Source organism: Salmo salar, chromosome 26, assembly GCF_965601325.2.
Source record: "Salmo salar chromosome 26, fSalSal1, whole genome shotgun sequence".
NCBI classification, from domain to species: Eukaryota; Metazoa; Chordata; class Actinopteri; order Salmoniformes; family Salmonidae; genus Salmo; species Salmo salar.
The window spans coordinates 46,645,305-46,660,308 of NC_138316.1; the positions used below are offsets into that span (position 1 = coordinate 46,645,305).

The window sequence follows — 15,004 nt, forward strand, 5'->3', positions numbered from 1 at the left end:
TTTGATAGTTTGATACTGCAGGACATCCTGCATATGATGACATCTGCATATGATAACATCTGCTGGTTCACTGAGTAAGACATCCTAGAACTGGCTGTGTTCCAGATGGAGCCCTATCTCCTTTACAGGGCACTACTTTTGACCAGGGCCTATAGGGCTATATAGGGTAAAGGGTGCCATTTGTGTGTATCATGTTAGTTTATTTAGTTCATAGAGGGAAAATGAGGAGTGAAGGAAAGTTTAATTTACTTTCAACACAGCTTGTGTGTGTGTGTGTGTGTGTGTGTGTGTGTGTGTGTGTGTGTGTGTGTGTGTGTGTGTGTGTGTGTGTGTGTGTGTGTGTGTGTGTGTGTGTGTGTGTGTGTGTGTGTGTGTGTGTGTGTGACCATCACATTTACCTATTCATCCCAGACAGATAGACCCATGAAGGGGAGAGCGGGAGTGCACCGCACCAGGGCACGTGGAGAGAGGACATCTATTGTGAAATGAGATGCAGCCCTTGATGTTTATTTAACTGTAGGTGGGAAGGTAGAGAGACGAGCATTAGTTTCTATGTCAGTCTACGTCATCGGTGGCCCTGTATATATATGTCTGTACCTCTGTCTCTTACTAAACCTACAACACCACACCAGCGGAGAGAAACACTGATCTAACACACTACTGTACACCTCTCAGCTGACAACTCTATTGTTACAAGGATGCAGGCAGAGGAATACAATCGTAGAGGTAAGAAAGGCTTCTTCTCTATATAGTGCTGAGTAAAGCTAAAACCATGTATTTAGATTGTAGGTAGTTATTGTAGGTAGTTATTGTAGGTAGGTATTGTAGGTAGTTATTGTAGGTAGGTATTTTAGGTAGGTATTGTAGGTAGGTATTGTAGGTTGTTATTGTAGGTAGGTGTTGTAGGTAGATGGTTGGTATTGTAGGTAGATAGATGGTTGGTATTGTAGGTAGATGGTTGGTATTGTAGGCAGGTAGATGGTTGGTATTGTAGGTAGGTAGATGGTTGGTGTTGTAGGTAGATAGATGGTTGGTATTGTAGGTAGATGGTTGGTATTGTAGATGGTTGGTATTGTAGGTAGTTATTGTAGGTAGGTAGGTATGTAGGTAGATGGTTGTATTGTAGGTAGGTAGATGGTAGGTATGGTATATGGTTGGTATTGTAGGTAGATGGTTGGTATTGTAGGCAGGTAGATGGTTGGTGTTGTAGGTAGGTAGATGGTTGATATTGTAGATGGTTGGTATTGTAGATAGTTATTGTAGGTAGGTAGGTAGATGGTTGGCATTGTAGGTAGGTAGATGGTAGGTATTGTAGGTAGTTATTGTAGGTAGGTAGGTAGATGGTTGGTATTGTAGGTAGGTAGATGGTAGGTATTGTAGATGGTTGGTATTGTAGGTAGATGGTTGGTATTGTAGGCAGGTAGATGGTTGGTATTGTAGGCAGATAGATCGTTGGTGTTGTAGGTAGATGGTTGGTATTGTAGGCAGGTAGATGGTTGGTATTGTAGGTAGATGGTTGGTATTGTAGGCAGGTAGATGGTTGGTATTGTAGGTAGATAGATGGTTGGTGTTGTAGGTAGGTAGATGGGGACAATAAAAGGCAATTCTAAAATATGCAGTTTTGTCATACTGTACAACGCAATGCCACAGATGTGTCAGGTTTTGAGGGAGCGTGCAAATGGCATGCATGCAGACTACAGGAATGTACACCAGAGCGGTTGCCAGAGAATTGAATGTTCATTTCTCTACCATAAGCCGCCTCCAACGTCGTTTTAGAGAATTTGGCAGTACGTCCAATCGGCCTCGTTAACCACGCCAGCCCAGGACCTCCACATCCGGCTTCTTCACCTGCAGGATCGTCTGGGACCAGCCACCCGAACAGCTGATAAAACTGTAATAAAGCTCTTTTGTGGGGAAAAAAATATTCTGATTGGCTGGGCCTGGTTTCCCAGTAGATGGACCTGGCTCCCAAATGGGTGGGCCGATATCTCCCTGGTCCACCCATGGCTGCGCCCCTGTCATGTGAAATCCATAGATTACGGCCTAATGAATTTATTTAAATGAACTGATTTCTTTAAAAAAAAAAAGTCCTTATATAAACTGTAAAATCGCTGAAATTATTTGCATGTTGCGTTTATATTTTTGCTCAGTATAATATGCTATCTAATATTGTGTAATCTGTCTGTTGTTTTGTTATACCCTGAAGAAGACCAAAACATCTATTTCTATAGATCTCAAAGAGTGGTTGAACATTGTTTGTGATTGATATCCTATATAATATAATATGCTATCTAATATTGTGTAATCTGACTGTTGTGTGTTGTCCGTCGTCCAGGTAAAGAGATGGTGGATTACATCACTAGGTACCTGACCACCATCAGAGAGAGGAAGGTGACCCCAGGCCCAGAGGTGAAGCCTGGCTATATGAGAGAGCTGCTGCCAGACAGCGCCCCCACTGACCCGGAGGACTGGGACTGTATCTTCAGGGACATAGAGAAGGTCATCATGCCTGGGGTACGTTATGTTCACACATTATATACTCAGCAAAAAAAGAAACATCCCTTTTTCAGGACCCTGTCTTTCAAAGAGAATTCGTAAAAATCCAAATAACTTCACAGATCTTCATTGTAAAGTGTTTAAACACTGTTTCCCATGCTTGTTCAATGAACCATAAACCATTCATGAACATGAACAGTCGTTAAGACACTAACAGCTTACAGACCGTAGGCAATTAAGGTCACAGTTATGAAAACTTAGGACACTAAAGAGGCCTTTCTACTGACTGAAAAACACCAAAAGAAATATGCCCAGGGTCCCTGCTCATCTGCGTGAACGTGCCTTAGGCATGCTGCAAGGAGGCATGAGGACTGCAGATGTGGCCAGGGCAATAAATTGCAATGTCCGTACTGTGAGACGCCTAAGACAGCGCTAACAGGGAGACAGGACGGACAGCTGATCGTCCTCGCAGTGGCAGACCACATGTAACAACACCTGCACATGATCGGCATATCCGAACATCACACCTGCGGGACAGGTACAGGATGGCAACAACAACTGCCCGAGTTACACCAGGAACGCACAATCCCTCCATCAGTGCTCAGACTGTCCGCAATAGGCTGAGAGAGGCTGGACTGAGGGCTTGTAGGCCTGTTGTATGGCAGGTCCTCACCAGACATCACCGGCAACAACGTCGCCTTTGGAGGTGGAGGGTCCGTCATGGTCTGGGGCGGTGTGTCACAGCATCATCGGACTGAGCTTGTTGTCATTGCAGGCAATCGCAACGCTGTGCGTTACAGGGAAGACATCCTCCTCCCTCATGTGGTACCCTTCCTGCAGGCTCATCCTGACATGACCCTTCAGCATGACAATGCAACCAGCCATACTGCTTGTTCTGTGCGTGATTTCCTGCAAGACAGGAATGTCAGTGTTCTGCCATGGCCAGCGAAGAGCCCGGATCCCAATCCCATTGAGCACGTCTGGGACCTGTTGGATCGGAGGGTGAGGGCTAGGGCCATTCCCCCCAGAAATGTCCGGGAACTTGCAGATGCCTTGGTGAAAGAGTGGGGTAACATCTCACAGCAGGAACTGGCAAATCTGGTGCAGTCCAGATGCAGCTGGTGGCCACACCAGATACTGACTGTTACTTTTGATTTTGACCCCCCCTGTTTTTCAGGAGCACATTATTCCATTTCTGTTAGTCACATGTCTGTGGAACTTGTTCAGTTTATGTCTCAGTTGTTGAATCTTGTTATGTTCATACAAATATTTACACATGTTAAGTTTGCTGAAAATAAACACAGTTGACAGTGAGAGGACGTTTCTTTTTTTGCTGAGTTTCGAACAAGGACCTCAATTGCCGAGTGACTATGAGACGTTACCAGGACCATTGTGATTCAAACATGAATTGTTCACTGAGTGACTATGAGACGTTACCAGGACCATTGTGATTCAAACATGAATTGTTCACTGAGTGACTATGAGACGTTACCAGGACCATTGTGATTCAAACATGAATTGTTCACTGAGTGACTATGAGACGTTACCAGGACCATTGTGATTCAAACATGAATTGTTCACTGAGTGACTATGAGACGTTACCAGGACCATTGTGATTCAAACATGAATTGTTCACTGAGTGACTATGAGACGTTACCAGGACCATTGTGGATCAAACATGAATTGTTCACTGTAACTTGTTGTAAGGATATTCTGTCCCCCAAAGTATCTTTCTGGCACTAATGATGGAGTGTGTTTGTGCCTGCGTGTGTGTTTGTGTGTGTGTGTTGGTCAGGTGGTTCACTGGCAGAGCCCCTACATGCATGCGTACTACCCAGCCCTGACCTCCTGGCCCTCCATGTTAGGAGACATGCTGGCTGATGCCATCAACAACATCGGATTCACCTGGGTAACCATCTTATCACATCCAACTTTATTTACTCTTTGCGTGGAACTACACAAAATTAACTCACTTAATTATCCAACTAAAGTTCTGGTTTAAAGACTCGAATATCATGTTTTTTTTAAAGATATTTCCTGGCAGCACATTAACTGTTACATCAAGTTAGTGAGTTTTTTTTCTCCACATGAGCCATGGGTTAACTAGAAGTAACTTTGGATACAATCATCTGTTACAGACAACTCCTGCAGGAAATCCTATAGTAGTGTGATATTTATTTATTAATTAATTAATTATTTATGATAGAATAACATGATGTTGTGTTGGGTCCAGGCCTCCAGCCCGGCGTGTACAGAGCTGGAGATGAACGTGATGGACTGGTTGTGTAAAGCCCTTGGTCTCCCCACCTCCTTCCTCCATCACCACCCAGACAGCACCGGAGGAGGAATACTTCAGGTAGGATAGATACACCTGGATACACCTGACCATACTCACCTTTACAGTACCAACTAGACAGCACCGGGGGAGGAATACTTCAGGTAGGATAGATACACCTGGATACACCTGACCATACTCACCTTTACAGTACCAACTAGACAGCACCGGGGGAGGAATACTTCAGGTAGCATAGATACACCTGGATACACCTGACCATACTCACCTTTACAGTACCAACTAGACAGCACCGGAGGAGGAATACTTCAGGTAGGATAGATACACCTGGATACACCTGACCATACTCACCTTTACAGTACCAACTAGACAGCACCGGAGGAGGAATACTTCAGGTAGGATAGATACACCTGGATACACCTGACCATACTCACCTTTACAGTACCAACTAGACAGCACCAGGGGAGGAATACTTCAGGTAGGATAGATACACCTGGATACACCTGACCATACTCACCTTTACAGTACCAACTAGACAGCACCGGAGGAGGAATACTTCAGGTAGGATAGATACACCTGGATACACCTGACCATACTCACCTTTACAGTACCAACTAGACAGCACCGGGGGAGGAATACTTCAGGTAGGATAGATACACCTGGATACACCTGACCATACTCACCTTTACAGTACCAACTAGACAGCACCGGAGGAGGAATACTTCAGGTAGGATAGATACACCTGGATACACCTGACCATACTCACCTTTACAGTACCAACTAGACAGCACCGGAGGAGGAATACTTCAGGTAGGATAGATACACCTGGATACACCTGACCATACTCACCTTTACAGTACCAACTAGACAGCACCGGAGGAGGAATACTTCAGGTAGGATAGATACACCTGACCATACTCACCTTTACAGTACCAACTAGACAGCACCGGGGGAGGAATACTTCAGGTAGGATAGATACACCTGGATACACCTGACCATACTCACCTTTACAGTACCAACTAGACAGCACCGGGGGAGGAATACTTCAGGTAGGATAGATACACCTGACCATACTCACCTTTACAGTACCAACTAGACAGCACCGGAGGAGGAATACTTCAGGTAGGATAGATACACCTGGATACACCTGACCATACTCACCTTTACAGTACCAACTAGACAGCACCGGAGGAGGAATACTTCAGGTAGGATAGATACACCTGGATACACCTGACCATACTCACCTTTACAGTACCAACTAGACAGCACCGGGGGAGGAATACTTCAGGTAGGATAGATACACCTGACCATACTCACCTTTACAGTACCAACTAGACAGCACCGGAGGAGGAATACTTCAGGTAGGATAGATACACCTGGATACACCTGACCATACTCACCTTTACAGTACCAACTAGACAGCACCGGGGGAGGAATAGGCAGGTAGACATGTACCTGCCTGTCTACTGGAGAGAGACATGTACTCTCACAGCACCACCTAGTGGTGAATGGGAATACCATTCTCTACACTCCTCTCAGAGAGCAGTAAATATGAGCCCTCAGATGTTTCAGTTTACATAAACGTAGTGCTTTTCTCCCTCCCTCCCTCCCCTCCCTCCCTCCCTCCCTCCCTCCCTCCCTCCCTCCCTCCCTCTCCCTCCCTCCCTCCCTCCCTCCCTCCCTCCCTCCCTCCCTCCCTCCCTCCCCATCCCTCTCTCCTCTCAGAGCACAGTGAGTGAGAGTAGTCTGGTAGCTCTGCTGGCTGCCAGGAAGGCCAGGATCCAGCAGCAGAAGAGGACAGATCCAGCAGACAGAGACCTGGACGACTCAGTGGTCAACTCCAGACTGGTGGCCTACGCATCAGACCAGGTCAAGATGGAATGGGTTAGGCACACACGCACATATGCAACGTTTGCAAACATGCACGAAAGCACACACACACGCGCACACTCACACACACAAATAGTGAGTTCTGCATAATGAGAGATTGTCTGTCTGTCTGTCTGTCTGTCTGTCCGTCTGTCCATCTATCTGCCTGTCTGTCTGTCCGTCTGTCTGTCCATCTCTCCGTCTGCTCTCTGCCTCTATCAGGCTCACTCCTCAGTGGAGAAGGCAGGTCTGATCTCCCTGGTGAAGATCAGGTTCCTCCCTCCAGACGACCACTTCTCCCTGAGAGGAGACACTCTGAAACAGGCCATCCAGGAGGACAGGAGGAGAGGACTGGTACCTGTCATGGTAGGTCATGGTAGGGTATATTCGGGGGTGGTAGATCATGGTAGGGTATATTAGGGGATGGTAGGGTATATTAGGGGGTGGTAGATCATGGTAGGGTATATTAGGGGGTGGTAGGTCATGGTAGGGTATTTAGGGGATGGTAGGTCATGGTAGGGTATATTAGGGGGTGGTAGGTCATGGTAGGGTATATTAGGGGATGGTAGGGTATATTAGGGGGTGGTAGGTCATGGTAGGGTATATTAGGGGGTGGTAGGTCATGGTAGGGTATATTAGGGGGTGGTAGGTCATGGTAGGGTATATTAGGGGATGGTAGGTCATGGTAGGGTATATTAGGGGATGGTAGGTCATGGTAGGGTATATTAGGGGGTGGTAGGTCATGGTAGGGTATATTAGGGGGTGGTAGGTCATGGTAGGGTATATTAGGGGATGGTAGGTCATGGTAGGGTATATTAGGGGGTGGTAGGTCATGGTAGGGTATATTAGGGGGTGGTAGGTCATGGTAGGGTATATTCGGGGGTGATAGGTCATGGTAGAGTATATTAGGGGATGGTAGGTCATGGTAGGATATATTATGTCATGGTAGGGTATATTCGGGGGTGATAGGTCATGGTAGAGTCTATTAGGGGGTGATAGGTCATGGTAGGGTATATTAGGGGATGGTAGGGTATATTAGGGGGTGGTAGATCATGGTAGGGTATATTAGGGGGTGGTAGGTCATGGTAGGGTATATTAGGGGGTGGTAGGTCATGGTAGGATATATTAGGGGGTGTTAGGTCATGGTAGGATATATTAGGGGTGTTAGGTCATGGTAGGGTGTATTAGGGGATGGTAGGTCATGGTAGGGTATATTAGGGGGTGGTAGGTCATGGTAGGGTATATTAGGGGGTGGTAGGTCATGGTACGGTATATTAGGGGATGGTAGGTCATGGTAGGGTATATTAGGGGGTGGTAGGTCATGGTAGGGTATATTAGGGGGTGGTAGGTCATGGTAGGGTATATTAGGGGATGGTAGGTCATGGTAGGGTATATTCGGGGATGATAGGTCATGGTAGGGTGTATTAGGGGGTGGTAGGTCATGGTAGGGTATATTAGGGGGTGGTAGGTCATGGTAGGGTATATTAGGGGATGGTAGGTCATGGTAGGGTATATTAGGGGGTGGTAGGTCATGGTAGGGTATATTAGGGGGTGGTAGGTCATGGTAGGGTATATTAGGGGATGGTAGATCATGGTAGGGTATATTAGGGGATGGTAGGTCATGGTAGGGTATATTAGGGGGTGGTAGGTCATGGTAGGGTATATGGGTTGTAACCAAACCAATGATCATGTTTGTTTGTTTCAGCTGTGTGCCACTCTGGGGACCACGGGGGTGTGTGCCTTCGACGACCTGTCAGAGCTGGGACCAGTGTGTACGTCTGTATCTCCTACCTCTAATTATTATACACACCCGTATGACATACAACACGTACCACACATAACATGTATGACATATGACTTTGTAAAATCTCAGCATCCTCGGTCCGTAGTCATAAAGCGCCTCAGAGTAACAGCGCTGATCATGAATGGACGGGGGGGGGGGACGTTGCTCTGCTCCTATGAGCCGTTCCTGCTCGCACAAGCCAAGGTTCCCGCAAGGCTACTTTATACTTACTCTGAGACGCTGTATAAATACAGATAAGGGTCGCAGGTTCAAGTTCCACTCGGACTCCCACCGCCCCCCAGATTCTCTGCAAAACGTGTTTGTATTCCTCCCCCTGCCTGGCCTAGGTGCAGAGGAAGGTCTGTGGCTGCATGTGGATGCAGCGTACGCCGGCTCAGCGTTCCTCTGCCCTGAGCTGAGAGGACCTCTGGGGGGTATAGAGTACGCTGACTCCTTCGCATTCAACCCCTCCAAATGGATGATGGTCCACTTCGACTGCACTGCCTTCTGGTGAGAGAGAGGGGAGGGGAGGGAGGGGAGGGAGGGAGGGAGGGAGGGAGGAAGGAAGGGGAGGGAGAGAGGGAGGGAGAGAGAAAGGGGAGAGAGAGAGGGAGGGAGAGAGAAAGGGGAGGGAGAGAGGAATGGGAGGGAGAGAGGGAGGGAGAGACGAATGGGAGAAAGGAAGAGAGAGGGAGAGAGAGAGAGAAAGGGGAGGGAGAGAGGGAGAGAGAAAGGGGAGGGAGAGAGAAAGGGAGAGAGGAATGGGAGGGAGAGAGGGAGGGAGAGAGAGAGAAAGGGGAGGGAGAGAGGAATGGGAGGGAGAGAGGGAGGGAGAGAGAAAGGGGAGGGAGAGAGGGAGGGAGAGAGAGAGAAAGGGGAGGGAGAGAGGGAGGGAGAGAGAAAGGGGAGGGAGAGAGGGAGGGAGAGAGAAAGGGAGGGAGAGAGGGAGGGAGAGAGAAAGGGGAGGGAGAGAGGAATGGGAGGGAGAGAGGGAGGGAGAGAGAAAGGGGAGGGAGAGGGAGGGAGAGAGAGAGAAAGGGGAGGGAGAGAGGGAGGGAGAGAGAAAGGGGAGGGAGAGAGGAGGGGAGAGAAAGGGGAGGAGAGGGGAGGAGAGAAGGGGAGGAGAGAGGAAGGGAGGGAGAGAGGGGGGAGAGAGAAAGGGGAGGGAGAGAGGGAGGGAGAGAGAGAGAAAGGGGAGGGAGAGAGGGAGGGAGAGAGAAAGGGGAGGGAGAGAGGGAGGGAGAGAGAGAGAAAGGGGAGGGAGAGAGGGAGGAGAGAAGGGAGGGAGAGGATGGGAGGAGAGAGAGGGAGAGAAAGGGGAGGGAAGAGGGAGGGAGAGAGAGAGAAGGGGAGGGGAGAGGGAGGAGAGAGAAGGGGAGGGAGGGAATGGGAGGGAGAGAGGGAGAGAGAAAGGGGAGGGAGAGAGGGAGGGAGAGAGAGAGAAGGGGAGGGAGAGAGGGAGGAGAGAGAAAGGGGAGGGAGAGGAATGGGAGGAGAGAGAGAGGGAGAGAGGAATGGGAGAAAGGAAGAGAGAGGGAGAGAGAGAGAGGGAGGAAGACCTGGTTTTCATCCTGTCCTGCAGTCTAATGTCCAAATCCCCTCTAGTGGCCTCATGGGTGGAATATTAATAATAATAAATTAACATTTCAGAAAGACAGCCGGAAATCTACTGTTTCTATGTCAAATGGTTTTGTTATAGTTCAGTCTTCTGTACTGTATATAAAGTGTAATATTGGGATGTAAACTCAAAATGTAATACATTTCAACTCTATATCTGACGTGATCTTCTGTTTGTTAAGCCCATAACCATGTGTGTGAGGTGTAAACTTTTGTTTCAAAGTAGATTTTTTTAAGACTACCAAGAAACACTGTGTGACCCTGATTTAGCCCACTGCAGTAAAATGTTTTAAAAAGAGAGAGGGTGGTAGAGAGGAGTTATGACGACCCTCAAGGGCTTTCCAGACACGAAGCGGTGGCAGAGTTTCCCATTCATCATTTATTGGAGCTAGGCGGGAGGCAGAATTTTATCCAGGTAGAGCGATCGCCGTTGCTCGTGCACGTGAAAGCCACTCAGCCAAGGCAGAGTAAATAGGACTCTGCTCTATTTTGGCTAACTCCGCTCAGCCCCATGGCATCCTGTCTGGAAAGCCCTTCAGGCTTCATGTACAGTATTACTAATCTGGGGATAGAGATATAGTAACATGTTTTCTACGCTGGTCCTAACAGGGTGAAGGACAAGTACAAGCTCCAACAAACCTTCAGTGTCGACCCTGTCTACCTCAGACACGAAAACTCAGACCAAGCCACCGACTTCATGGTACAAACTACCTACATTTGACATTTTAGTCATTTAGCAGACGCGCTTATCCAGAACGACTTGCAGTAGTGAGTGCATACATTTTCCTACTTTCTTCATACTGGTCCCCCGTGGGAATCAAACCCACAACCCTGGCATTGCAAACTCTACCAACTGAACCACGCTCTATACCTACCTACCAATTTGAAGACTTTATTTTTAACATTTACTTCATGGTACACACTACCTACCTTTTGTATACTCCTGTGATAAACTCATCAACATTGTTGGTCCAACTTCTGCCTTTAAACACAGATCTAGGATCAGCTGTACCCAAATCCTAACATTAACCACTGTCGGGAAAGCATGCAAATCTTGAAACTGATCTTGATCGTGAAACTGATCTGGAAACTGATCTGGATCTTAATCTATAGATGTTAACGTTGATTTGAATGTTAACCTTGATCCTGATCCACTGTGTCTGTCAGCATTGGCAGATCCCCCTGAGTCGACGGTTCCGCTCTCTGAAGCTGTGGTTCGTGATGCGCTCCTTCGGTCTGAAGAACCTTCAGGGACACATCAGACATGTATGTAGTCTGTCTGTCTGTCTGTCTGTCTGTCTGTCTGTCTGTCTGTCTGTCTGTCTGTCTGTCTGTCTGTCTGTCTGTCTGTCTGTCTGTCTGTCTGTCTGTCTGTCTGTCTGTCTGTCTGTCTGTCTGTCTGTCTGTCTGTCTGTCTGTCTGTCTGTCTGTCTGTCTCAGTTTCTTTCTCCCTCTGTAATTTGAGATGCTGCATTACAGTGACTGACCTCTGTTTGTGTTTTCAGGGTGTAGAGATGGCTAAGCTACTGGAGTCCCTGGTTAGATGTGACCCTAACTTTGACATGCCTGCTGAGAGACACCTTGGCTTGGTGGTCTTCTGTCTCAAGGTATGTGGCCTATCCTTGTATTGTAAAGTTGTGCTGTGTTGTATTGTAAAGTTGTGTTGTGTTGTAAAGTGTTGTATTGTAAAGTTGTGTTGTATTGTATTGTAAAGTTGTGTTGTATTGTAAAGTTGTGTTGAGTTGTAAAGTTGTATTGTATTGTAAAGTTGTGTTGTGTTGTGTTGTAAAGTTGTATTGTGTTGTAAAGTTGTGTTGTATTGTAAAGTTGTGTTGTAAAGTTGTATTGTATTGTAAAGTTGTGTTGTATTGTATTGTAAAGTTGTGTTGTATTAAATTGTAAAGTTGTGTTGTATTGTGTTGTAAAGTTGTGTTGTGTTGTATTGTATTGTAAAGTTGTGTTGTATTGTATTGTAAAGTTGTGTTGTGTTGTGTTGTATCATATACTGTACATCTCCCATTGAGGAACATTTGAACAGGATTCACCATCTCACACAGAACACGGTATGGAGATGGGTCTCTACAATGTCCACATAGCTGGTTCTTACATGTCATGGTCACCTGTGAACATACTGTATAGGTCAGAATTCAGTCTGTTGCTTTGAGCTGGATAATGATTGACAGGGCTTGTTCATGGCAATGTACAGCTTAGAGGTCAACTGCTATCACAGCCAGGAGTTCAAAGGTCAGTCATTGTCTGTTTAAGCCTGTGAGGTAACAGGTATGTGTTTTATTATGCTGCTCAAGGTGAAGGGCAGAACACTGATAGAGATCATTCCTTCACGTGGATAACCTGGGTCTGCCCAACCCACCTCTAAGGCTGGGATTCAATCCGATCACAGTCTTTGGACAATGCTCCACTTAAAGGGTATTTCTGGTTGAGTCTACATATGCAGCATTTTAATGAGGTCTCTGCTAACGTGGGAACATTGCCTTTAAAAGCAGCATTGTCTCCAACCTGAATGGATTGAATTCCGGCCTAAGCATTGAACCCAACTCCAAGCTGATTTGGATTGAATCCCGGCCTAAGTATTGAACCCAACTCCAACTTGACTGGACTAGATCCGGGCCTAAGTATTGAACCCAACTCCAAGCTGATTTGGATTGAATCCCGGCCTAAGTATTGAACCCAACTCCAACTTGACTGGACTAGATCCGGGCCTGACTATTGAACCCAACTCCAACCTGATTTGGATTGAATCCCGGCCTAACTATTGAACCCAACTCCAAGCTGATTTGGATTGAATCCCGGCCTGACTATTGAACCCAACTCCAACCTGACTTGGATTGAATCCTGGCCTAACTATTGAACCCAACTCCAACCTGATTTGGGTTGAATCCCGGCCTGACTATTGAATCCAACTCCAACCTGATTTGGGTTGAATCCCGGCCTAACTATTGAACCCAACTCCAAACTGATTTGGGTTGAATCCCGGCCTAAGTATTGAACCCAACTCTAGTTTGAATAAAAATGTAAATTTGATCACGTTCACATTTTCTCAGAACACAAATAAATGGGCCTATTTTAGGATATAAATACAGAGCTTACTTACACATTATGTCAATTGAAATCTTGTAGCACTGCCTCTCCTTAAACTTACGTCAATGAGAAAAGGGCCAAACACAGGTATCTCTCAACTGTCAAATCGCTCTCTCTCCCCCTTCTCTCTCTCTGTCTCCCCCCTCTCTCTGTCTCCCCATCTCTCCCCCCCTCCCTCTCTCTCTGTCTCACCCTCCCTCTCATCTCTCTCAGGAAGGGAATGCTCTGACTCAGGAGTTGCTACGGCGACTGACGCGGTCCGGCACCATGTACCTTGTCCCCGCCGACATCGATAGGAAACGCATCATCCGCTTCACCGTGACGTCACAGCTGACCACCTCAGAGGACATCATCAGGGACTGGAACATCATTCGCAAAATGGCCGCCGACCTTCTGGCCGAGGATGCAGAAAAACTGGCAGTCTGTAAAATGGAGGAGCAGCATTCTTCAGTCAGAAAAACTGTTGAGAAGCTGTCAGAGACAAACAGTGATTCGGAGAATCAGACAACAACAGCCGCAGAGGGCTTGGCTGCCTCTCTCATGACTAGGAAACCAAAGGTGATTGAAAAGGCCATCAGTGACACAGAGGATGAAACACTGAAAACACCCAAAAAGCAAGAGACCGGCCCAACACAGACCAGCCCCAAGACAGGATCCAAAGAGCTGGAGGCCAGCCAGACACAGACCAGCCCCAAGACAGGATCCAAAGAGCTGGAGGCCGGCCAGACACAGACCAGCCCCAAGACAGGATCCAAAGAGCTGGAGGCCGGCCAGACACAGACCAGCCCCAAGACAGGATCCAAAGAGCTGGAGGCCAGCCAGACACAGACCAGCCCCAAGACAGGATCCAAAGAGCTGGAGGCCGGCCAGACACAGACCAGCCCCAAGACAGGATCCAAAGAGCTAGAGGCCAGCCCCAAGACAGGACTCAGAGAGCTAGTGACCAGCCAGGCCCAGCCCAGCCAGGACCCAGAGACAGGAGCCAGAGACGGCCCTGAGGAAATCCCCTGTACTGCTGCCTTCAGAGTTCAGAGGGTCCAACCACAGCTCCGCTTGGACAGTGATAAGACTGGATTTAGACCACAACCACCATTCTGGATGGATAAAGAACAGTTTGGGTCTGAGAACAGGTCGAGGAGGAGAGTACGCTCTCTGAGCTGCAGCAGTGAGCCCTTACCTGGCCCCATTGGGCCCCTGTTTGGTCATAACACTGATCCCCTTTCTAAGCCTCTCTCTAGCTCTGTCACGGACTCGCAGCCTGGACATAAAGACCCAGACCTCATCCCCCCCCTAAATGACACCCAGCTCAGGCGTCTCTCCTCAGGCCCAAGCCCCTCAGGCCTCTTTCAGATCCCAGAGTGGCCTTCTCCAACCAATTCCAACCAGCTGGGAAAACGGGTCCTGAGAAAGCTCACCAAGTTCTACAGCTTGCCCAGTTTCTGCCACCTGTGGGTGCAGTGTGGGCGCTACCAGGTGTGCTGCCCTGTCAGGGGACTTCAGATCGCCCCAAAGCTCAGATCTCCCCAAATCCCTGGTCCTCCTCTGGGTGTAGGAGACTCAGCTGTTGGTCTTGTTCCTCTGTGACTACAATAGATACCACTAACTTTCCTGCTCTACTGTAGCCAAGGTTAGCTCCTGGGTCATATTCATTAGGCACACCGTAGCAAAATGTTTTGCAATGGAAAATGAAAATGAATGTTTCTTATTGTACAAGTTCAGGTAGTCCCACCTTGGTCCAATCCGTTTTCTTCCATTTGGTGCCCGATGCATACGACCCTGTAGTCTCCCTACCAAATGTTTCCCACAAACACCTTTGTGATTTCAGGGTGCAGAGATGGCAGAGCTCT

General features: G+C 47.7%; 1 protein-coding gene across 1 annotated transcript; it reads left to right on the top strand.

The window, feature by feature from the left end:
- The first annotated feature begins 2,333 nt into the window (after nucleotides 1-2,333).
- LOC106594739 (histidine decarboxylase) lies at nucleotides 2,334-14,985 on the top strand. The gene is made up of 11 exons (XM_082969781.1): nucleotides 2,334-2,514; nucleotides 4,292-4,405; nucleotides 4,730-4,852; nucleotides 6,515-6,658; nucleotides 6,881-7,024; nucleotides 8,364-8,430; nucleotides 8,789-8,951; nucleotides 10,668-10,758; nucleotides 11,226-11,324; nucleotides 11,564-11,665; nucleotides 13,371-14,985. Exons 1-11 carry the CDS (start codon nucleotides 2,344-2,346, stop codon nucleotides 14,739-14,741), a joined length of 2,589 nt encoding a protein of 862 aa, XP_082825907.1. The 5' UTR covers nucleotides 2,334-2,343; the 3' UTR covers nucleotides 14,742-14,985.
- Nucleotides 14,986-15,004: the final 19 nt, after the last annotated feature.